At 39.4% G+C, this 24,771-nt stretch overlaps 1 protein-coding gene across 5 annotated transcripts in view; it reads left to right on the top strand.

Moving 5' to 3' along the window:
• The window catches only part of Taok3 (TAO kinase 3), a 191,395-nt gene that overhangs the window by 138,218 nt on the left and 28,406 nt on the right, over positions 1-24,771 (top strand). For 4 of the 5 annotated variants that reach the window (XM_046456449.2, XM_046456451.2, XM_046456450.2 and 1 more), the window contains 4 exons: positions 4,443-4,610; positions 7,972-8,178; positions 14,201-14,254; positions 19,279-19,413. In XM_046456449.2, coding sequence (XP_046312405.1) covers positions 4,443-4,610; positions 7,972-8,178; positions 14,201-14,254; positions 19,279-19,413 — 564 coding nt within the window. The remainder of the gene's footprint in view (positions 1-4,442; positions 4,611-7,971; positions 8,179-14,200; positions 14,255-19,278; positions 19,414-24,771) is intronic. The other variant, XM_046456453.2, reaches the window with a different exon arrangement.

The following is a 24,771-nucleotide window of genomic DNA, read 5'->3' as shown; positions in this document are numbered from 1 at the left end:
CCCAGTCTTTAGGGTTCAGTAAATCAAACCCTGAGGATAAATACCTCCCTCTTCAGGAACATGCAAAGCTAGAAAATAATAGAACAATGTTTGCAGAATTCTAAGGCAAAGAAAATGAAAATGAAGACTTGGTGACCCAGCCAAAGTGCTCCTCAGTGTTAAAGACAGCTGACATAATCAAGTCTCACAAACTCAGTCAACCTTTCTGAGCTTTTCATTCCCCCAAAACTGATCAATAATGCAATCCTGATGATCTGGAGATGAACCACAAACAGTACCAAAATCCTGCCAATCTAGAGATGAAATGGGGAGGGGGAAGGAGGCAGACAGGTAGCAAAGAATGGAGTAGGGACTGGAGAAACTAGCAAAAGGATCAGTGGTAAATGCTGGGAATTTAAATTGCCCCCCTAATATTTATTTAGCATGACTAAAGAGATTGTACATTCTTTATTTTGAATAAGCAACACAGATTTCAAAAGGTAAAAATGTAGCAGAAGGCAGAACATGAACAGTAATTTTCCTTCCCATCGTCCCCATTTTAGTACATTCACCTTCCAGAGAGAATGCACACATATGAAAGTTAATATTCTTTTTATTTTTACACATGTTAGTAAAACATACAAATCATTCTACTTTTTTTTTTTAACCTTGTAGTGTATTTAGGATACTGTCCCATTTTACTGCATGCAGAGCTACCTTTGTTTTCAGTAGCTCCATATCTATCATTCTCATATCTACCACAATAATTGTTTAACCAGCCAGTTTAAGGGTGTCTCTGGTCTTTTCTATTACCAACTGTGCTGCATTGAACATCTTGCACATACGTCATTTTGCACCTGTATCATGATATCTAAAGAATAAATTCATGGAGGTGAAATAGCTCATTAAAGGGAATTTAAATGGATGGACTTTAAATTTAAATAGGTACTGCCCAACTGTCCTCCAGAGAGGTTGCACCAAGATATAGTCCCACTAACAGAGTCTGAGTGGTTTTGAACTATGCTGATAGTCAGATCATTAAAAAATGTTGCTTATTAGGAGTTAGGTTAAATATCTTTCATATACTGAAAATAATTTTTATTTCCTTTTCTGTGAACTCTCCATGATCTGTGCCCATTTGTCTATTGAGTTGTTAGGTGTTTTGTTTTGTTTTTACTGTTTTATAGAAACCTTGCAAATTACTATTTTCCCACTTCGTGTGTGTGTGTGTGTGTGTGAGAGAGAGAGAGAGAGAGAGAGAGAGAGAGAGAGAGAGAATGTGTATATGGTGCTGGGGCTTGAACCCAGGGTCTTGTACATGAATGCTCTGCCACTGAGTTACAAACCCAGCCCTTTTATATTTTTATTTTGAGATAGGGTCTAGCACAGTGGCTAAGGCTGACCTCAAACTTGTGATCTTACTGCCTTAGCTTCCTGAGTAGCTAGGAACCTGGCCTTCCTATTTCTATTTTTACATGCTGGCCTTTTTTCTTTTTCTTTTTCTTTTCTTTTTTTTTCTCTCTCTCTCTTATCTATCCTATCTAGTTACTCCCAAATATTTTTCAATAATCCATCTTTTCCTCATATTTTCTTCCTGACATTAAAAGCGTCACTTTTAGGATTGGAGATATAGTTCAGTGGTAGAGTGCTTGCCTAGCATGCATGAGGCCCTGGGTACAAACCCCAGTGCCACCAAAAAAACAAAACAAAACAAACAAAGTCTCTTTCACGTTGAATCCAGGTATAAACATTGAAATGCTTTAAAAACAGAATGAAGATATTATAAATATTAGCAATATAAAAAGAATAATGCAACTTGAGAAAATTAGGAATAGGAAATTATAAGTACACTAATTTTTCTCTCTGAGAATAGATGGCCAATAATATTTCTCAAATAGAAATATGTAGTTTAAAAAAAAAGTAACTACATATAAAATACATATTTATACATATACTACATACACATATATATTTTTTGTAATCTTTTCTCCCCTTAACTTTGGAGGATCTTTTAGTAACAGATAATTCTTTTCATGAAGAGATTATAACTAAAGTTAAGCAATTATTTTAATTCAGTCTCTTCTAATTCTATTAAATTCAAATGTATTATAGTTTCACAGATTATACTTAAAATTAGCAGGTACAGTCAGATTTCCAAGCAGAATTATTTCTAGATAGCCATTGTTCTGAGAGAAAGAGGGAGGGATGATCTCTAAAATGATATTTCCATAATTTTACAATATTTATTTTTGGATGATGGAATTTAGAGTGATTTATTTTTATTTTATTTTATGCAGTTTTTTATATTACTTGAATCTTTATTTTCAGAAACAACTGAAGTATTCTTTTTTTACAACTTTTCTTTCATATTATATATTGATAGTTATCAAAGAAAACACAATTTACCTTTGAAAAGCCTTTTTGTGACATAAACATGTATATATGTACATATAAAAATACATATTTATACATACACTACATACACATATATTTTTAAATAGTGAAGCACTGGTATATAGTATTTAAACTAAAGTATTCTTTTAAGAGGGTCTCAGTTCCTTTTACTTGTAGGGGTTTAGAAAACCATGAGTAGGTGGGATTGTTGGCAAAGAAGATGATCAAAGGCATAGAGATGGAAAATGCGTAGCATGAGGCCAGAATTAAACCTCAAAATACAAGCAGGAACCCAACTATAAAAGGCCAGACTTTATCCAAGAGGCAGTAAGGTATTTTTAACATGTCAAGTGTATTCACTTTCAAAAGCTTTAAACAGGTAAGGGTTTAATTATCTCATGTAATATGAAGCCCAGGATAGTAGGAAAGGAGTGCAGGTCTCTGGGCAGCTCAGCACTGTCACCATTAACCTAAGCATGTCTTCCTATTCCACCATCCTTAGCATGTGGCTTTTATCTTCCTTGTCACCAAATGACTGCTACATGTCTATAACTCAAGTCTTTAGTCTAGGCAAGAATTAGGGGAAAAGACAAAGGGCAAAACCTCTTCATATGTGCCTTGACTTTTTATTCTAGAAAACAAAACCTTCCTCATCGGCTTCTGCCTGTGTGTCATTGGCCACACTTGTGATCTCTGACAGCAAGGAAGGGGTGGGGGCAGTTATTTCCCCTCCTCAGAGAGGCTTTCCCCTCATTTCTGCTTTTATATCTGCATGGGGAAATGAAGTTGCCAGAAGTCTGACCTCTAGATAGATTGAACAGCTGCCATATTTTCAAGCATATATAATGTGACCCCAGGAGCAGAAAACAAAATATGCACAACTCTGTTTTACAAAAGATAGTGTGTGGTGGAGAGGAGGATCGAGGCAAATTATCAGCAAGAATAGGCTCTGCTTTGCTCTGCTCTTGCTTATTATATTGTTTCAGGTTTGAAAGGTACAAACCTCTCTGTTACTATTGAAGTTCTTGTAATTTTTGTTACTTATATGATAAAGTAAACCTCGGGAGATAAGAAGGACTGGCAAGGATATGGAGAAAAGGGAAGCCTTGTTCGCTGTTGGTGGGAATGTAGATTGATGGAACAGCACGGAGGTTCCTCAAAAAATTTAAAGTAGAACTGCCATATCATCCAGCAATTTGTCTTCCGGTTCTATACCTAAAGGAAATGAAATCATATCTGGTAAAGATATGTACAGCCCCACGTTCCTCTCAGCATGAGCCACAATAGCCCAAATCAGGAAACAGCTTAAGCATCCATCAGTGGATGAAAGAATAAAGACACACACACACACACACACACACACACATTTTTCAGCCTTAACAAAGGAGAGCCTACTATTCGCAACAACATAGATGAATCTAGAGAACATCATGCTAAGGGTAAAAAGAAAGCCAGATACAAAAAGAAAAATACTGCAGGAATTCTCTTAAGCATAGAATCTAAATAAAAGAAATGTTTTGTAGAAACAGAGTAGAAAAGTGGTTGCAGGGCTGGAGAATGGGGAGATGAGATCAAAAGTTACAAACTTGCAGTTAATTGGTGTAGAGAGCCAAAGTGCAACATTTAGACTATAGATGATAATACTGTTTTATAATTTCATCCTGGAAATTTGCTCAGGCAGTAGATTTAAGGTACTTTGCTGCACACAAAACACACAAAGTGATGTGACGTGGATGGACATGCTCATTGACTTCACTGTCGTTATCATTTTGCTGTGTCTATGTATACCAAAACACCTCTTTGCGTGTCTTAAATCTGTATAACAAAAAGAAGACTTCTTATACAAACTCTCAGTCAAAATCTACAAAATGGAGCTTGAGGAAGAAGATAAAAGCACACTTATCTCTACATGAGATTTATGGGAGGGTACCTGACATGAAAATCATATCTGGCTATTTCTGCAAAATCCATCATCTTGTTTTATACTTCTCTGTTTACTTTTATACCATCATCTTGTACCTAAAAATGTTTCTTCATTATCGGTTTCTTTTTTCTTCTCCCTCAATCAGCACGACTTTGTTCGCCGAGAACGGCCACCGCGTGTCCTCATTGACCTCATACAGAGAACAAAAGATGCCGTCCGCGAGCTCGATAACCTCCAGTACCGGAAAATGAAAAAGATCCTTTTCCAAGAAACACGAAATGGACCCTTGAACGAGTCCCAGGAGGATGAAGAAGTAGGTTCAGTTTATTCCAGTGGGCAAAGCACCTACTATGTGCAAAAGTTCTGGGCTGGGCACTGTGAGAAAGACTTTTGAGGATAAAAATACTCCCTTAAGAGACATTCGGGGTTGCAGAAGAGACCATCTTAAAAGAACTCTTCTGAAGGCCATCTAGGGAAAGTGCTGAAGAGTGTATCAGCCTGCCTTTGTGGGATGGGATGGGTCTGCTGAAGGCAATTCATGGAGGTTCCTCTAGCACCTGACATGGGTGGGTTTTGACAAATAGGCTTAGGCCACGTTAGACTCAGGGGAGGAGGTGTTATAAGCAGAGCAGTTCTCTGCAGCTCAGCAGTGTCACCCTAAGCAAGTGTCCCTCTTCCACCATCCTTAGCATGAGGTTTTTATCTTCTTGAGCTTTAGGAGGATTATCCTGGCAACCTGGGCCCCACCTAGATAGCAATCCTTGCCAGAGGTAGTAAGGACAGTGACAATGGGAATGGAGGAGGGGGAGGAGCACATTTCAGAGATAGATTTGCCAACACATGGCCTCTCACTGAAACTGACAGTGACAGATGAGGAGTTTAAGGTGACTCTAAGAACTTGAGCCCAACTATTTAAGAGGATGTCAATACCAAGAATGGACAATAAGAACTAAGGAGAAAGAGTAGGTTTAGAGCTAGGCTTGGTGGCACATGCCTGTCATCCCAGTGACTCAGGAGGCTGAGGCAGGAGGATTGCAGGTTCAAAGCCAGCCTCAGCAATGGCGAGGCACTAAGCAACTCACTGAGACCCTGTCTCTAATAAAATACAAAAAGGGCTGGGGATGTGGCTCAGTGGTCGAGTGCCCCTGAGTTCAGTCCCTGGTACCAAAATTTAAATTTAAATTTAAAAAAAAAAGAATGGGTTTAGAATGACTTCATTGTGGTGCCTAATGAGTTTAAGGTCCCAGCATCATATACTACTGACATGGTATATAGAGGAAGTTCTTAAAGGAGAGACAGCTCCTGGTTCTCCTGAAAAGAACTGCTCAAAAACCAAGGTGGTGACGGTTGGGACACATGAACATTGATGTCCAGCAGATGCTTGGGGTATACGAACCTGGAGCACAAGAAAGAGGTCCGGGAAAGTGGGGAGCAGGCTGGGCATCAAGAGCATTCAGATGGCAGTGAGTCACAGGCTTGAGTGGAGAATGGAAAGAGGGCCTGTGTGTCACAGGAAATAAAGGCATTGCAGACCTCTTCTGAAAAAAAAAACTTCAGAAGATCTGAGACAGGATGCTGTCAGATGCCAGAGAGGTCAGGATAAACAAAGAGATATATTTTACACACACACACACACACACACAGATATATATATAATATGAACCAGGCTTTACAATTAAGGCATCCTTGATGACCTTAATAAAAGCAATTTTACAGGACTAGGTAGGACACATTGTAGATTAGGAACAAATGAGAGATGAGAAAAAGTGGAGACAGCTAAAGTCCATCATTTTAAGATTCAGAAGTTTGGCTAAGAAGATCAGTACGAAGTAGTCAGCATGTAGAAGGTTCATAAGTATGGGGCAGGCCTCGGGTACAGAGGATGTGGAGCCAGGACAGAGGCATTGAAGGTGAAGGAAGGAGATGCAGTTTAAAAAGTGGGATGGATTGAAACAAGTGCATTGCTGCAAGAATTAGCCTTGAACAAAAAGAAGGACCCTGCTGGGCACAGTGGTGCACACCTGTAATCCCAGCAACTCAGGAGGCAGGAGGATCATAAATTCAAGGCCAACCTCAGCAACTTTAGGAACACCCTGTGTCAAATAAAAACTAAAAAGGGCTGGGGAGATAGCTCAGTGGTAGAGCACTTATCTAGCATTTGTGAGGCCCTAAGTTCAATTAAAGAAAGAGAGAAAGAACTCCTTTACCTCTAAAACTAAATAAAAGGGAAGGAAGGATGAATGAATTTAGCTTTTTTTTTTTTTTTTTTTTTAATATTTTTTATTTTTTTGTTTTCAGTGGACACAACATCTTTTTTTTTAATTCTAATTATCTTTTTTTTTTTTTTTTTAGAGAGAGAGAGAAATTTTAATATTTATTTTTTAGTTTTCGGCGGACACAACATCTTTGTTTGTATGTGGTGCTGAGGATCGAACCCGGGCCGCACGCATGCCAGGCGAGAGCGCTACCGCTTGAGCCACATCCCCAGGCCCTAGCTTTTTAATATATAAAAAAATTAACTTATTTTACCAATAATCATAAAAATGAAACCCAGAAAATGACATTTGAGCTATACAAATCTCTTGTTTACATACATAGAAATGATCCTCTTTAATTGGGAAAATAAATCTATTAAAAATTTATTATCTATCATTTTTTATTACCCTGTGATTCCTTATATTGCCATGACTAAGTAACAATTCATTAAAGTTATATGTGTACAGTGTGGTTCTATGAAAAGAAAGTTTATTTGTAGCCAAGTTCATTTAATTACATTATTTAATCTTATATCAAAAGATATGCCACTGTGACAGATAAATTATATGTTCAGATTATTTTACCACTTTTCAAATAGTAGTCTTTGGACCAGTAGTGATGAATATCAATATTATTTAACAGATATGTTTAATAAGATTACGGAGGTAAGCATGATAGGATTGCTTAAGGGAGGCAGAATTTAATTACCTGTCTAGGACAGTAGAATTAATATCCCTGCTTAGATATAAAGTTACTCAATAATGACTTGCAGAGGAGCATATTGCTTGTCACATTGCTGAAAACTCTTTCCACTCTACTTCAGTTTCAGGTGACCACTGCTCTATTTGCAGATGTCCTACCTGTTTGGTGGCCAGCAGTCTCTCTCTAGCACCATGATGTTCCAAAGATCTCTTACAGACCCAGGGAGATTCTGCTTAGTGTAGCAATCTGATGACAGCCTTGTGTGTGACAGGGGAAAACCCGGGGATGGAAGCCTTTGGAATCTTCTATCCCATGTCTACAATAGCCCCCGGGGAAAGCGTAGAGTGAATTTGAAATGTCTGAAAAAGCAACCTGGTACATACCTGTAATCCCAGCGACTCAGGAGGCTGAGGCAGGAGGATTGAAAGTTTGAGGCCAGCCTCAGCAATTAGCAAGACCCTGTTTGAAAATAAAAAAATAAAAAGGTTGAGGATGTAGCTCCATGGTAAAGCGCCCCTGGGTTTAGCACCCTCCCAAAAAAGGTACATGAAAATGGTGGGGGAACTAATGGAACCAAGACCCAGAGTGTTTATCTTTGGAGACTGGCAGAAAAGCGAGTTGGCACTGCAGGATGGAGCATGCTTCAGAGCTTAGTCGTGGATTTCAGCTTTGTCTATAGTTACTTTTTTTTTTAACCCTGATGCGCATTTTTATAGGACAACGAACATGGGACCAATCTGAACAGGGAAGTGGACAGCCTGGGCAGCAACCACTCCATCCCAAGCATGTCGGTGAGCACCGGCAGCCAGAGCAGCAGTGTGAACAGCATGCAAGAGGTCATGGATGAGAGCAGCTCGGAACTCGTCATGATGCACGAGGAGGAAAGCACAGTGAATTCCAGTTCCTCTGTGCTGCACAAGAAGGTGAGTTTCCTGGGAGTGTCTTCTGCACCGGCTTTATCACTCACACGAAAGTGGCTCAGACACCGGGCTTGTCTGGTCAGTTCCCTTTTGCAACTGAAATGTGGGGCTAAACCTAGCACTTGAGAGTCTTCTGACAGTAAAAGGATACTGAAGGACTATGTGGGCTCTGTCTCTGCTATTTCTACCTCTTCCTCTCTTACTGCTCTGATGTCCACCAGCATCAATAAATAAAGGAAAATAAATCCATAACTCTAAACATCAACAAATCCAGGACGTCCTTCGCTAAACCAGTGACCTTCCTGCCGCATACCATCAAAGCTTTCCAGGTATGACCTGTTGGTGGTGCCCCAGGCCATCTGTTTTAAAAAGGGTTCTACTCTTCTGTTTCTTGGATATATTACTTGTATTTCTAAGGCTAGCTTCCTGCCGGCTTAAGTATTCTGACTTTGGAACAAATATTTCTGTTTTTTTAATTTTGGTCTACATTCCCAATTAAATAGTCTCCTTTTGTATGAGTCTTTTAAAGGTGACATTCTTTTTTTAATATATTTATTTAGTTGTATATGAACACAAGTATCTTTATTTATTTTTATGTGGTGCTGAGGATTGAACCCAGTACCTCACACCTGTGAGGCAAGCACTTTACCAACTGAGCTACAGCCTCAGCCCCAAAGATGACATTCTTTATGAAAAAAAATATTTTTAAGTTTTAAGCATATTTCAAAACAGTTCTGTATAGTATTTTATAGAATTGTCAATAATTAGCTGTAGGAATTCTCAAACAGTGTTTTGAGAGACTTTTTGGGTAAGCAGCCTATAGCATGGGATTATAGAAAAGGATCTCTTATAACTTTTTTCTTGTTAGGGATACATGAGGAATGTATATACTTGTTTTAATGAATTGCAGTGATCATTCTAATTCCATGAAAAAACATGTTTAATATTATTTTTTCACTTAGACTTCTCTCACTTCTGCTTTTTTCTTGGGATTAAAAGGAAACTGGGGAAGGGTAGAGGGCAGGAGGGAGTACAATGGTGCCTGGTCATGAATGGTGGTGGGATGCATGTTTATTTTCTAGAACTGATAATCGTTTACTCAACAAATACAGGTGGGAACCTTTACTGTGTGCAAGGAACCATGGTAGACCTACGTATACAGGGAAAATAAAATAGTTAAGGCGTCTTCATGGAGCTTGTCATCTGTGGGGGAGATAAAACAAATAATCCCACGAAGAACGATATAAAGTTTTTAAGAAATTTGCAAGTGGAATGTATCATTTTACTCCAGAACCTCTCATATAGAACTCCAAATTGGGAAAAGATACCCCTGGTGTGGTAACGAGATAGAAGGCCCTGGCCTGGAATTCTTTGAGGATTTTAATTTTAATTTTAGCATGCTACTTTAGAGCTACCTTGTGATAATGCAGCTCTTTCAATAATTTCTCTCTTCTGATCACTGAAGAAGAATAGGTACACTTTATCATCGGAGATAGTACACAGTTGCATTTGATGCACACATACACCCCCCAAAAAGTAGGCCTTAATCTAGAGAGAAATACTGAAAAGCCTACCTGACAAGAAAATTTAATCTTGAATCTGAAAGACAAGCAGAAGCTAGCGACCTTGGGGGGATACACTGAGCTAAGTCAGAAAGCAACAAGTCCAAAGGCCCTCAGACAAAAGGAGTACTGCATGTCCCCGGAAGAGGGGAAAGGCCAGAGACATTAAAGCCTGGGGAGTTGTGGTGGACAGCAAGCTGGGGGAGACAGCAGCGACCCGGATTATCAGGAACCACGGAAGTTTAAGGAAAGAAGTGACAGAAAGCCGCTAGCTAGGCTCAGCATTGCCGCAGCTGCCATTGAACATGGGCAAGTAGTCATGTATTTGAGGAGTAGGAAAGGTTTCCTGGGCTGTTTCTGGAGGGAGCCATCATGGGCATCTACAGGTCTGGCTCTCTCCTTTTTGATACCTGTGGAGCTCCATGAGTACGAGGAGCCAAAGAAGGGCAAGTGGAATATATCTTTTTACTCCAGAACCTCTCAGATAGGACCCCCAAATTGGGAGAAGATACCCCTGGTGTGGAACAAGAAAGAAGGCCCTGGCCTAGAATTCTTTGGGGATTTTAATTTTAATTTTAGCATGCTATTATAGAGATACCTGTGATAATGCAGCTCTTTTAATACTTTTCTCTCTCTGATGTGATCACTGAAGAAGAATAGGTACACTTTATCATTGGAGGTAGTACATAATTGCATTTGATACACACATACACCCAAAAAATGGTCAGGATGACTTTCATGTAATGTATTTCTATTTTATTATGAAATATATAAGGAAATTGTAGTTCCATGGAATTGAAACATCTGCAAATAAAAAGTTGAATGGGTTAACTTTGAATTACAAGTAGGCTAGAAAAAATTTCAATATAATATGCAAAAACTTAATGTCAAATGTGCTTTCTGTGCATAGCATCTATTTAGTCTTACTACCTGAGCTTTAAAACACTTTATATATATTTTTTTTAGTTTTTTAGTTGTAGATGGACATATTTATTTATTTTTATGTGGTGCTGAGGCTGAACCCAGTACCTCACCCATGCAGGGCAAGCGCTCTACCACTGAGCTACAGCCACAGCCCAAATACACTTTATCTTTAAAAATAATATAAGTGCAAAATTATTCAGAAAGTTTATATTTATTAATCTACTCAAGTTCCTAAAATTGGAGCACATAAATGAAATAGGATCTTAAACTCTCAGTAGAAAATTCTGCGTGTCAGACTACAGGAATGAGGAAAACTAGTTTCCGGTTCTTTCTGCCACTCCTAGTTGTATTTTACTTTGGACAAGTCCCAACCCTCTCTGGGCCTCAGTTTTTCCAACTGAAAAATTAAGATTTATTCTGCATGATTTCAGAGATTCCTTCCAGGTCTAGAATTCTGTGCTTCTATTCCTATAATCCTGAAAAAAAGCAGTTCTCAACCGCACCTCAGCTAGGACAGGTGTGCTTTGCTCTCTTCCATTTTCTATTTGGAGTCTATTAAATCTCCCTAGAAAGGAGGGATCTAGACGCCACTGGCCCAATCAGACCCTTCTCCACACAGATGGATGGCAGCTCCACTGTGTCACATGTAAGTGTGGGGAACACTGTGATCTACGTTGGATTCTCCAGGAAGAAATGAGACAGCGTAGCCCTGCTAGATTTTCTTTAAATGAGGAAGTTTTCCTCAGAAAGCTAAGAGTCCTGTGTTTTCTGTCATATATGGAATGTAGAGAGAAAAAAGTGGGAAAAGGTGTGTGGAGGGAGTGTGTGTGGGGTCTTATGAAAACAGAAGGGAGATCAGTAGAGGTAGGGGAACAGGGGAGGGAAAGGGGAGGTGATGGGAAACAAACTGACCAAATTACATTGTCATACTGTGTGGATGTGCAAATATGTAACAACAAATTCCACCATTATGTGTAATCATACTGCACCAATTAAAAAGAAAAAAATAGGAGCCAGGCACAGTAGTACAAGCCTATAATCCCAGCAAGTCCAGAGGCTGAGGTAGGAGGATTGCAAGTTGGAGGCCAGCCTGGCAATTTAGCAAGACCCTATCTCAGAATAAAAAATCAAAAGAGGTGAGGTGTGGCTCAGTGCTAGAGCATCCCTGGGTTCAATTCCTAGTACCACAAAAATAAATAAAAATGGAAGTTCCCCTTGGATGAACACCTGTGGGAAGGAGAGGACTGCAGTATGGGCTGAGATGCAGGTCCGCTGGACGCCTCCGCCCACCCCACAATAAGCACTGGCTGGAGGAATGGCCAGGTCTAGATGCCACAGCCTCCATCAGTCATTTGCACATGGGCAGCTGGAAAGGATGTGTTCTTGGGCAAGTTTGCTCTGCAGCTGACATGATGCCTGAAGGGGCTGACACCTAAGACCATTGCCACCAGCTCTCCATGCAGGTGGAGCAGGAAGACTTCCTTCAGGGAGTCTGGACAGAGCATATCTGAGTCTAGTCTAGTTTCTGACCAGCGGGGGTGGGAATTTATTTTATTTATTTATTTTTTTATTTTTTGGTCCAGGGGATTGAACCCAAGGGCGCTCTACCACTGAGCTATATCCCCATCCCTTTTTTAATTTTTAAATTTTGAGAAAGGGTCTTGTTAAGCGGCTAATGCTGATCTTGAATTTGCAATCCTCCTGTCCTAGTCTCCTGAATGACTGGAATTACAGGAATGTGTCACTGTGCCTGGCCACAAAGGTTATTTTGGAAAGAAGTCAAGCAATATAATTTTTTAAAACATTGACCAGTTTTTCCTGGATTCATGCCCAAAATCTTAGAAAAGCTAATATATTATTAAATTTTCATACAATAAGCAATTTTCTAACCTTGATCTCATTATCCTATTTTATTTTCTTTTTAATGTTTGTCATAATATAAAATCATATTATTAATAATTTGTTTATTATCTCATGATTAGAATGTAAACTGTTGGGCAAGGACTATGCCTACTTTGTTCAGTGCTATATAGTGCTTGCCATGGTGTAGACACTCAGTAAATAATTGTAAAATGAGTGAATGGGTGGATGGATTACTTACCAAATGCTAACCATCCTACCAATCTGGTTCTGGAACATAATTGATTAAAGGGTTAAATAGTCTTAAGTATGATCTCTATGGTTTGAAAGAATTATTTGTTCAATAATAATGCCCAAGACAATAAGAATATGCTTAATAAATACCAAAATATAAGAAGAGGGATGAGGAATTTTTTGTTTCTCTGATTGTTATACTCAAGCAGGTGTACACCAAGTTAGTTAATCATAGATGTAAAACAGATTACCATTTTATACAAGAAGTAACCTGACCTTCTGCTACCAGGGATTGAACCCAGGGGGTACTCAACCACCGAGCTACATCCTCAGCAATTTTTTTTTTCCTTCTTCATTTTGAGACAAGGTCTCACTATATTGCTTAGGGCCTCACTAAGCTACAGAAGGGCCTTGAACTTGGCAATCCTCCTATCTCAACACCCCGCTTCCCATTGCTAGGATTAGAGGCCTGCACCATGGTGCCCAGCTAATAAACTGACTTTTAGGCCATGTGTAACTAGTGCCCGTGTTACTTGCAGTTAAGTGCTCTGCGTCAGAATACAGATGCCCTGATTTAGCAGGACAGGTCTGCTATCAAGGCTCACCCTCGTTTTAAAGCAGGATGCTGAAAATTTACCATCGGCATCAGAGTTTCAGGTTACCTGGCTCTCTCCCTATTGCTCACCTCCACCCTAGTCTTTCCCAGCCCCTAGAGAGATCCTAAGCTAATCTTTTTGAGCAAAATTGATAAGTCTAAAAGTATACTCTGACAAAACAGACTTTAAGTTCTTATTCCACTTCCTCTCCCTAGTTTTCAGTAGCAGAAATGCCACCTGTCCCTGAACTGGTAGCCCCTCAAGGACACCTCTCTTCACCTCCAGCACTCTGTCACACAGGAAGCATTCAGTATGTGTTCTGTGAACTCTTTTGGTGATGGTGATGGTGGTGGTGGTAGTCCATTTGCTCAGGGTCTGTTTAAGCCGCTGAGCTGGCCTCAGACTTGGGATCCTCCTGCCCCAGCCTCCCAGGTGCACATAACCACACCCAGCCAAAGGAAGACTCTTAGGTACACAACTTCATACCTCAAATCTTGATTCTTCGAAGTGACTCCGGAGCAAACTTCAAATCCAGTTTAGTTTCTCTGCCATCATCTCACATGCTTCTGGATCTCCTCCCTACTGCTTGCAATCACTGCATGCATAGCAGTAGCAAATGACCTTTAACCTTGTCCTACATGATAAAATCTATTTTTTTTTAATTTTGTGAATTAAAAGGTGTACTTAGAGGCTGGAAACGTAGCTCAGTGCTGGAGCACTTGCTTGTCATGCACAAGCCCCTGAGTTCCATCCCCAGCATCCCCAAAACAAACAAAAAACCAGGCAGACTTGCATTTTGTTGAAGTCTAAAAGCACCGCTTTTGCCTGCTGTTTCCTTCTGTTCTACAGATCATGAGGCGTCAGTATCTTAAAGGCATTGTTCTTCAATCAGTGTTATTTCAGGTATGATTAAATTCAAACACAATGGCCCTTTTTTAATGGGAATTACTTATGGAAAATATTTTTAATCATTCTTTTCAGTTGTTTCTCCCCTGTTCTTTAAAAAAAAAAAAAAAAAAAAACAGCTTTCACCATTTTTGTAGGAGGAAAAAAAAGAAGAAGAAATGTCCTTGGGGGATAGGATGTTCTGGTTTAATTTTCACTTGCTCTGGTGGCCTCTCCTGTTATTTTGCTCAACAGAGAGGCAAGTTCTCTGACTCTTGGATTCACATTTGGCAAAGTAAAAGTAATTTAACGGGCTGGGGTTGTGGCTCAGTGGCAGAGCGCTGCCTCTCACACGTGAGACACTGGGTTCGATCCTCAGCACCACATAAAAATATTGTGCTCATGTATAACTAAAAAAATATTTTTTAAAAAAATTTAAGTAATTTAATGTATGAATGTCCAAAGCAGCCACCCTCCCTCTAGTCACATCTTCGCCCTCATCTCCTTGTCATCCTTCCTCCCTGACTGTCTTTCCATCTTCTGTTCCCCACACTCCAGCCCCAGGTCCTGATAACTGTACCTGCTTCAACCATCAGGAATGGATTTGAAAGGAATAAAACAAAGGAGAGATGGTGGGGTCTACCAGTCCCTTTTCCACAGCATAAAAAGTGTGGGAGTCTATAGAGGTCTTCACATCATGGGATAAAAGCCATTCTTAGACACACACACACGCGCGCGCGCACACCTACCCCAGAAAGGTGTGCTCATGTGTGCTTGTGTGTGTGTGTGTGTGTGTGTGTAACTATTTTATGACTTTCTTAGAGTACAGAGTGGCAGGTTTTATGAAATACAAATTTGAATTCTGTTAAATAATCCAAGAGAAAATGTCATTTTCTCAAAAATCTCCTCAAAGCTCTATTCTGAGCTTGTTTATTCAGCAAACATTTACTGAATGCCTACTAAGTATCAAGCACTGTGCCCGGTGCTGGGGAGACTGAGATGTTTCAAATCACATTTGCTCTGCCTTCAAAAAGCTCACCCTCTCACGCAGAGCCAGACAAGTGAGTATGATGAGCGTTGTGATAAAGGAAGACCCCAAACATACTGGAGCCCTCAGAAACAGCTTACAAGCCAAGTTCAAGGTAGCATAAACTCTAGGCAGGTGATTGCACCATGAATCTGCATCTCAGATGTGTAATACCAGATGCTTAGTGGGGACCTCTAGATAAGAGCAAAAACCCATTGTCCAGGGCATGAGAATAAAGTTTATGTCTCCTAGTTAATATTTTTCACTATATCGTAAAATATTCTTTCCACTAAAGATTTTGAACAAACATTACAACATTTTTTTAATCTGTGGAAATTTATTTTTTATAACGGAAGAGTGTTGTAATTTATCAGGTTAGCACACAGTGACTTAAAGCAGGTCCCTAATCATATTGGAAATTCAAGGAACTATCTTATTGGTTCCTGGATGGTAATGTTTTAAGGTTAAATTATACCCAAGCCATATATTTGATCTTGGTAAAATAGAACATGATATTTCTTCTTCATCTCCTGAAATAATTCTTCAGAGTTGATGTTGGCCCTCTCATCTTCATTGGCAAATAATCTGCATATGCTGCCTAACTGCATAAATTAACAAATTGATCCTTTCCATCATGAATCTTACAGTGTGTGCAGTTCAGAGCTAGATACAGTGGCACATACCTGTAATCCCAGCTTCTCTGGAGCTGAGGCAGAAGGAGCCAAGTTTAAGGCCAGCCTGGGCAAGTTAATGAGACTTTGTCACAAAACAAAAAAATAAAAAGTGCTGAGGATGTAGCTCAGTGGTGGAATACCCCTGGGTTCAATCTGCAGTACCAGGAAAAAAAAAAAGGATGCAGTTCAGAAATTCTGGGAGCGGAGTACAGTGGTCATTTTCAAAGGGACTGTTGCCTGATGGGACAGTGTAACAAACAATATTTAATTTGTTTGGGCCTACTTATCAGATCACATTACCCTCTTTTTAAAATTGGTTCATTAAGGTCTGGGGCTATAGCTCAGTGGTAGAGTGCTTGCCTAGTACATGTGAGGTACTGTGTTTGATTCTCAGCATCACATAAAAATAAAGATATCGTGTCCATCTCCAACTAAGAAAACATTTTTTAAAAAATTGCTTCATCAAGTTATCTTTGGAGTTTTTAATGTATTTTATACAGTGAAATTGAGTATTTTTAAAAATTTATTACCTGAGGCTGGGGATGTAGTTCAGTAGCAAAACAAGTCCAAGGCCCTGGATTTGATTCCAGCAATACACACACACATGCACACACATGAAAACGTAGCGCACGCACACACACACCCCCACACACACACACACACACTTTCTAATTCACTCGAAACGGGTATCTACTGTTAGGCTAAAGTGTTACCTCATTTCATTGCCTTTTGCATAATATTTGAAGACTTTTAATTTCTGATAGAAAACTGCCCTGGAAAACTAAGAATTCTTTTATAAAAGAAAAAAAATTAGGAAGAAGCAAGGAATTATACCATTATCATTAATTATTATATTTATATTTAAAGTAGATTAAAATTTTGGACCTGTTTTTGAACTACCTTCTAAAATAGCATTGTTTGTAAAATATATCTTAGTGGGTAATTTCATTACACATGTATCAACTAAAACAACGTGATTTTGAATTTTTAACTTTTCCGCTGTATTCCAATTTCTTTATGTTTAAAAAACTTACAAAATATAGCATGGCTTTTAATTTGATAACCAGGGTTCTAACCTCAAAATACTGATTTCTATTAGAAATGAAACAAACTAATCAACTTACACTAATTTGGGCATGAACAAGTTTTATTTTGACCTGACATGTGGGTGACGTGAATTCTACTGTCACTAGTTTATCTTCATAAACCACATTTTTACAGTGTGAAACTTAGCTGCTACTGCATATTTATGGTCTCCCGCTCAATCAGTGTATTTAATTTGTTAGCCAACTAATAGTCACCAAAACTATGACTTGGTAAGGTTATGTATAAAACCACAGGCATCTGCCTCCTGTCTCTCTTGTGTCTGCTGGCATTTAAGGCTGTATGCCTTTCTGTGGCTGTCATATTAAGGAAGTTCAATTTTGGACATAAAGATGATTTATAAATAAATGTACAGTAATGAAATGGTAGCAGATCCCAGGGCCTTCCTCTTTAGAACCTTACACCTGGTGCAGGAATCCCAATCATACACCTTATTCCCTGTGAAATTAGTTCAGATTTCCCGGAAGTAATACAGAGTAATTTTAACCCACCCCCTGAAGCAGTTTCTTGTAAGTTTCAATTTTTAACCAATTGTGCATGGTCTGGTAGAACTTCTGCAATGATGGAAATGTTCTACATTGGTGCTGCCCAACCTGGTGGCCACTAACTCTGGCTACTGAATGCTTGAAATGTAGCTGGTCTCACTTAGGAACTGAATTTTATGCTTTGTTTCATTTTAATTAATTTTAAATTAACTTAATTTAATTCATCTTAATTAAAATAGCCACATGTGGCTAGTGGCTATCTTTTTGAATAGCACAGCTATAGAACATCCCAGGATGGCATGTTTATTAAAGATCTCTTCATTTTTGAATTTTGACACATAAATGGAAAAAAAAGGTCTAAAAATAGATGAAATAGATGTAACGGGAGATACCTTCCCAATATATCAAAACATTTTAAATTATAAGAGGAAAAAGAAAATCAGTCCAGTGATAAGTTTAATCTAGAACTTGCTTTTACATAAAAATCTGGGTGTATAATTTAATTTCCTCCAAGAAATATATGTGTTTTGGCTTTTCAAATTTTTAGACAATAATAAAATTTTATGTTTTCTAAGCCTCTTTAGTTCCTATTTTCTGAAGAAGGAAAGGGCAATTATTAAAAATTTCAAGGAATCGTGGACAAAATGCAAAACTGACTTCACAAATGGTTTTCCTTCTAAAACCCTAGGGAAGTAAGGAATGAATTTCTCCTTCCCCATCTTAAATGTGTTGCTCTTTAAAAATCCCCCACAGTTGTACATTTTTTAGCTGCAAATTACTCGAGTACCTTTTTTACCTGAGGGGTCAGAGCTACTCACTGACTGACCATCTCATCTTTATAGAGAGGAGCTTTGTCCTTTGAAAGCATTTTCCCCTTTAAAAGTCATTTCAGTTGCGTTTAAGAAACATCCATTATTATCCTTCCAGGGAATGTGATTTTTCACTGGGCGTTAGAATAAGATTAATCATCTTCGCCTATCAAGAAACACAGGCTTGATTAAATCAGACAAGGACATTAAATTCCAGCTTTACTCACTCTGGTGACATACCGACACCGAGTTGAGGGAGAATTTGTGAAAGTATCATTTGGCTGAAATTGTACGCCTGTCTCTTTAAATCTAAAAAAAATCCTTTCAGAAGCTGTAGAGAGAAGGTGCTAGAACTGTGTACGATCATGACTGGAAAGCAGGATCCCTCAGTGACTGCCGAATCTTCCCAGCACAAGATAGAGAGGCAGTTCGGCACACGCCTCCACTGGTTCTAGACAGAACGATGATCCTACCGACCAGATCTCAAATAAAATTCAATTGAGAACGCAGATCTTTCAAGGGAATGAGGCGGAGGCTCGCTTTTATGTCAAAAGCCACCAGCATCCTCCTTGCTAGACATGGACATGACATTTTTAAAGGAATTATTTGGTTACAGCGTTTTAAGCAAACTGTTCTGAGAAGTCTGTACATTGCATTGTTTTTTCTGTTCTTTTTTTCTTTTGCATATATGTAATTCTGGAGGTAAAGAAAAAGCCTGCCAGGGATTCAGAAGGCATCCCACTAGCGATCAGCTGACATTCCTAACTGAAGGCTGCAATGTGTTGCTTATTCATTTTGTACCGTGGGAGCTGCGGGGACTAGCAGAGAGCTAAACTATGCATTTCAAACAGCAGTGCTTGTGCAGAAAGAGGGGTGAGAGAGAGGCAGCCGGCGAGGAAAGAGCACAGCTGGACTTTCTCCTTGTTTTTATCCATTTCTGCAGGATCATGTATTCATAAGGGATGAGGCGGGCCACGGCGATCCCAGGCCTGAGCCGCGGCCTACCCAGTCAGTTCAGAGCCAGGCCCTCCACTACCGGAACAGAGAGCGCTTTGCCACGATCAAATCAGCATCTTTGGTAAGCAAACACCCCTCTACCCACCTTCCCTTCCTTCCCCTCCTCCCCGTCTGGCAGCCTCTCGCCCTCCCTGAGCCTCTCTGGGCTTCATGGATGGAAGGAAGGGAGTCAAGAATGTTTTCTCCCTTCTAATAATTTTATTCATTTTAGAAAAAAAATCTGTTGGCATAGCAACCTGAGCTCAGATATTTTAGCATTGTCTATGGCATGGAAAAAAAAAAAAAAAACCTTTGTGTGTGTGTGTGTGTGTGTGAGTGATTGTGTGTATATATTTGTATCTGCTGTATGTGCAAAATATAAGGCCTTTGAGATGAGTGGCTAGCCTGTTTAATTTTTTAAAAGCTATCTGTCTTTTCATTGAAATAAATAATGCTAAAAATGTTCTTAAAGGTATTGATGTATGTGCATGCAGGGCACTGCTTCTTTTTGTATATTGCATGTGTGTCTGTAATGTACACACACACACATGAAAAGATAAAAAACAATTTTTAAAAATATATGGTTGCTGGCTGATGTCTCTAATTGGAGAAAAATCAGATACTTGCTACCCAGGGATGGATTGCTGGTTCGTTCTGGTTCATTCATTTATTTATTGCAACAATGGTAGTGGCTGCACTTCCCCATTTAACCCCTAAAGAATTTCCGGCACCAATAAAGCAAGAAGGGCTTTTAGGAGAGGAGAGGGCTGATCGTGGAAGAAAAGGGGCTGTAGGATTCTTCAGCATTTTTACTATTGCAAATGTGATTGCTGGATGCCCTTGTAGTAGCAAAAGGGGTGTGTGCTGGAAGAGTTAGTTTTCATGCCTCCTCCCCTTGGCCCCCCACGCGTGCGCGTGCGCGCTCACACTCACACACATACACACTCACACACACACACACACAGACATCGTTTCATCCTTGGCATTGTAAACTCTCTTTAATCTTTTCCTCCTTCATCTCACTTCTCAGCCAAAAAATTATTGAAATATTAGTTGTTTTGCCCAAATTGATGTTAGAGGTCACATGGGCAGAAAGAGTTAGTATACACTGCTTGGCTATTACATTTAGAACCTATGATGACATCATCGGAGGCCGACCCAGAAATGATCATTTTTCTTGTCCTATTTTTCAAACCCAATTTCTACTTTTATTTCTCAAGTCTTCCAAGGCTCTGATTATCTTTGAAATTTAGAATGGATCATACTCTTGAAAAACCCAAATATAGGGAAAATGGAAGTTAAAGCCCCTTCATATTTTGCTCATGCCTGCTGCTGTCTAAAAGCAAGCAATTTAATTTAGACTGCTTATAAATAATCCCACTGTTAAGTTCCTTTATGGAGAAGTTTCTTGTAATGCTTTGAAAGGTAATTTTTCATTTTCAAGGAATGCTCTGCTGTGTAATGGAGATCTTAAAATGTCCACTATGTAGTTGCTAATGATTGTTAAGCACCTAGAAATGTGCTTTTGAGTCTAAATAAAGTATCATGGGATTATTAAATAATAATTATCTTCCTGCCATGATGTCTGACAAAAGAATACATATGGTATTTGAGAGCACCATTGCTACTTACCACAGACTCTGGTGAGACTTGTACCTTTATCCAAACCTGCTCATGTAGAAGTGAGAGGAGGAACGGTGAGGGAGCCCCGAGCATTGGGACACCATGAGCTGGTTTCTGTGGAAGCGGACATTGTACCAGGTGGCCTCCCCCCTCCGGGACAGGTTCTCCTTTTCCCACGTGCCACACCCTCATTCCCACATCATATATTCATGACTCTCCTCCCTCCCTCTAAGCTACTACTACAGTCATGCCAGGATAATCTCACGCTGGCATCTGTGAACTCACCCAGGGCCACTCTGTGTGTATCAGCCATCACAGTCTTCCTGTCTGGGGAGGATAAAAGCTGCTTCCCTACCAGGCCATTCAGGCGAGGGGCAAGGTCCTCAGGAGCTCCTCTGAATCCTACAGGCTTCCTAACGCCCATCCAGAGAACTGCCCAGCTCCATGTCTCGGATGGAGTTTTGATTTGCTGAAGGGCCCCTGCCCTCATGTAAGTTAAAAACAGAATAGCTGATGGGCTGTTGCTTCAGCCACAAAAGCAAATATTCTTGTGGCTACCCTTCCAAATGTGATCCGTGGGGGTCATGACAGGATGGTTGAAAGTTTTGCAGAGCTCAGGGGCATTTGTATCTAGTGGTTTTGAGGAAGAAAAATAAATCAATGGAAGAGAAAAAGGGTATGGGATTATATGGTTCCATGCCCCATTTTGGACAATCTAACTATTGGTGTGGCTATTTTAATATATATTATCAAGGGCTACTGCTCTACCACCCATTATTTTATTTTAAAACCTTCCAAAAGAAGTATATAACCCAGGACACTGAAATATCATAAAGAAATATTTTGTTTTTAAAAAGATGTCGTGAATCCTCTTGTGTTTTTATGGATCCCAATTCAAATGAAAAGGACTAAAATGGCATAAATAACTTCAAAGTAAGAGCAAGATCATGGGGAAATGAAGGTCCAGTGTAACGAATAATCAAGTTGTTGTTGAAATCTTGCCTCACATCTCATAGCTGGTAGCAACACACATTGATTGATATGGGTTTTACTCTTGCTTTATACCCTTCCAGTAGAGGTTCTATCAAGCCACAGAGGGTTCCAAAAGTGAATAGCAAAGAGAATTTAGAAGTTAGTTTTTTAGTTATGAGGAACAAATCATGAGAGTGTATTTTACATTGTCTTGAAAATTAATTTTAAAAAATTACTGTTCCTAAATTTATTTTACAACACTACCTCTTCAACATACACCCCAAAGAGGCCTACCTTTGTGGTGTCTCCCCTCGTTAATATTTTCTAATCATGCTTTTGAATAAGGTGATTCACAAGTGTATGAAGATCATGAGTGACAGGCTCACACTGCTGGCTGCTTTTATTATTTGGGCACCTCAAAACTGAGATCTGGGGGTCCTCACACACTGCTACACACTCCAATTTATAACAAAGGAAAAGGAAGGAACACCAACCTGGAAACCAGAGGAAACTTTAGAATAGTAATTTTTTTATTATGATCTTCCAAAGGCAGAGATTATTGGCCTTACTCTGAAGAGTTTAAAAAAAAAAAAAAAAAAGAAGGACATTTACATTTTTTTCTTTCATTTTCCTTCTTCTGTGAGAAAGTTCATACTAAGCTGATTTGTTATCTGGAGAAAGTTGTTTATACAGCTCTTCAGAATTATGAATCTGTCTCCTTGGCCCTTTGAGATGTGCATTGCTTAAATTTTTATTGTTGGTGAATGGAGATCCTCATGTTCTAATTATATTAATGACCCATGAGAATGTTTCAGCTCTTGCTACATCTGATGCCATCTCTTCTTAAAATTTTGTAGTGTGTGGGTCCCTGGAAGTTTCCATAGTAGTCATTAATGTAAAGGACTCCAAGACCATATATATCTACCCGACAACTGAGTTGTTGGCCCTACAAAGGAATTCCCAGTGGACTGCAATGGTCTCACTGCACAGGTGTGGTAGAACACATTAGGGACAGCCGCGTAAGCGTAAGAGGGACACTCTGATCTGGGAGTTCCCAGAGAAGCACAGAGGAGAAAATGGTTATTGTTCTGTCCAGGCAAATTCTTTTACTTGACTTTACTAGATTCAGAAAGGGGTATACACTTGGAGTTGTCAAAATGTAGTCTAATTATTTAAATAATTGTGAAATTGGATATTTGAGTCTATTTGATGCATAAGAATACAAATATATTAGAGCCTCCACAGTAAATGCTACCATTTCACCTCTCATGAGCCCAGTTGTTGTTGTTTTTTAAATGCTTGAAAATGTGTTCCCTTCCTGGACAGAGTACCAGAGGATACTTAAGGAAATATTGCCTGGTCTCCTTCCTTATTCTTTACTTCTTAGCTCTCTGAGGTCATTACTAATAGATACCATTTTTCACTGTGCCAGCCCACGTGGCCCAAGTCTCTCAATAAACATGTGCCCAATGAATGAATGAATGAATGAATGAATGAGGTCTCTTCCTGCCCTGCTGTCACATGAGAATTTGGATTTGAAGTGTGCATTGCTGAGTTATTCATACAATATTTTCTGTTACAAGGCAGAATAGCCTAATATCAGTCATTCCTTTCAGTAAGAACTTAAAGCACCTTTTCCTTAGGTGTTCTAAAGAGGGGACTGTCGCATCTCTAATGCCAAAATGTGACTCATTGTATTCTTTTTAAGAACTTGCCATAAATTTCATTTGTGCTAAGTGCTGAGGTGGCCACTTTTATCATATGCATCATTTTGATTCTTACAAATAATTAATCTCGTAAATTGGCTTTGATCTCTTAAGAGGGTGACATTATCAGCCACCATGCTGAACATCTACTATGTTCAATAAGTTGCTTATTGGCCTTCTAGTACAGCATTTTGTTCATAGTAGGCACGTTTTATACTTTGTATAAAATGGTTTATTTTAGGGCCAAATTTTGCTGGGATTAAATAAGGAAGCTTTGGACAAATTTTTTTTTTTTTTTAAATTTCAGTCCTCCTTATGGGTCATTATTTATCACTTGCTCTTTTTTTTTGTAACACATCCCAGGTATATGAAATAGGTAATAATTCAGATTCAGAAATTATACAAGGACTGGGGATGTAGCTCAGTAGTAGACTATGTGCTTAGCCTGCTTTAGGTCCTGGGTGGTTTGGTCTCCATCACCCAAAGAAAAGAAACTGCACATACTTTTTTTTTTTTTTTTTTTCCTTTTTTGTGATGAGCGTTGAACTTGGGCCCCACGTGTGCTAAGCAGGTACTCTCCACTAGCTGCACCCTTACCCTGGACTTATTCTTACAATCCACAAACTGGGTACAGGGAGAATTTTATTGTTAAACTTGTGCTTGCTCTTGGACCCATGCACTGTCATCTGTATCTCTATCACCAGACATGGTGAGCAGAGGGTAGAGACACACTGCTCAGCCTCGCAGGAGGAGGGGAGACAGCACGCAGTGAACCTTTCCTGTGTGTCGGGGACACCTGGCCAGGCACTTTGACATGTGTCATCTCACCCAGTCCTCCGGTCCTGTGGAAGATCATCCTAGGTCCTCTGTACATGTGAAGACCTCATGGGGTCAAGTCCTTTGTCCAAGGTCAGTTGCATTAGTGAAGGACCCACTGGGTGTGGCGTGATGGCACTACCCCTTTGCGTTTTTTCACATGCTGAGGCTATCATTGTGAGAACTTGTCACTGCATCTCTATAACTTTTTCTCCTTTCAAGACTTACAAAAATCGTAGTTTAAATTTACCCCTCTCACCAACTTTGACTTTTTGGGGGGCTGATTCCCTCTATTACTTCATAACAGAAAATAATCATTCTTT

Source organism: Marmota monax, unplaced genomic scaffold (assembly GCF_021218885.2).
Source record: "Marmota monax isolate L192 unplaced genomic scaffold, Marmota_monax_Labrador192_F-V1.1 WCK01_AAM20220418_F8-fsc00185, whole genome shotgun sequence".
In the NCBI taxonomy this organism is placed as follows: Eukaryota; Metazoa; Chordata; class Mammalia; order Rodentia; family Sciuridae; genus Marmota; species Marmota monax.
Note: the sequence above shows the minus strand (reverse complement) of the source record. Positions and strands in the feature narration are given on the sequence as shown.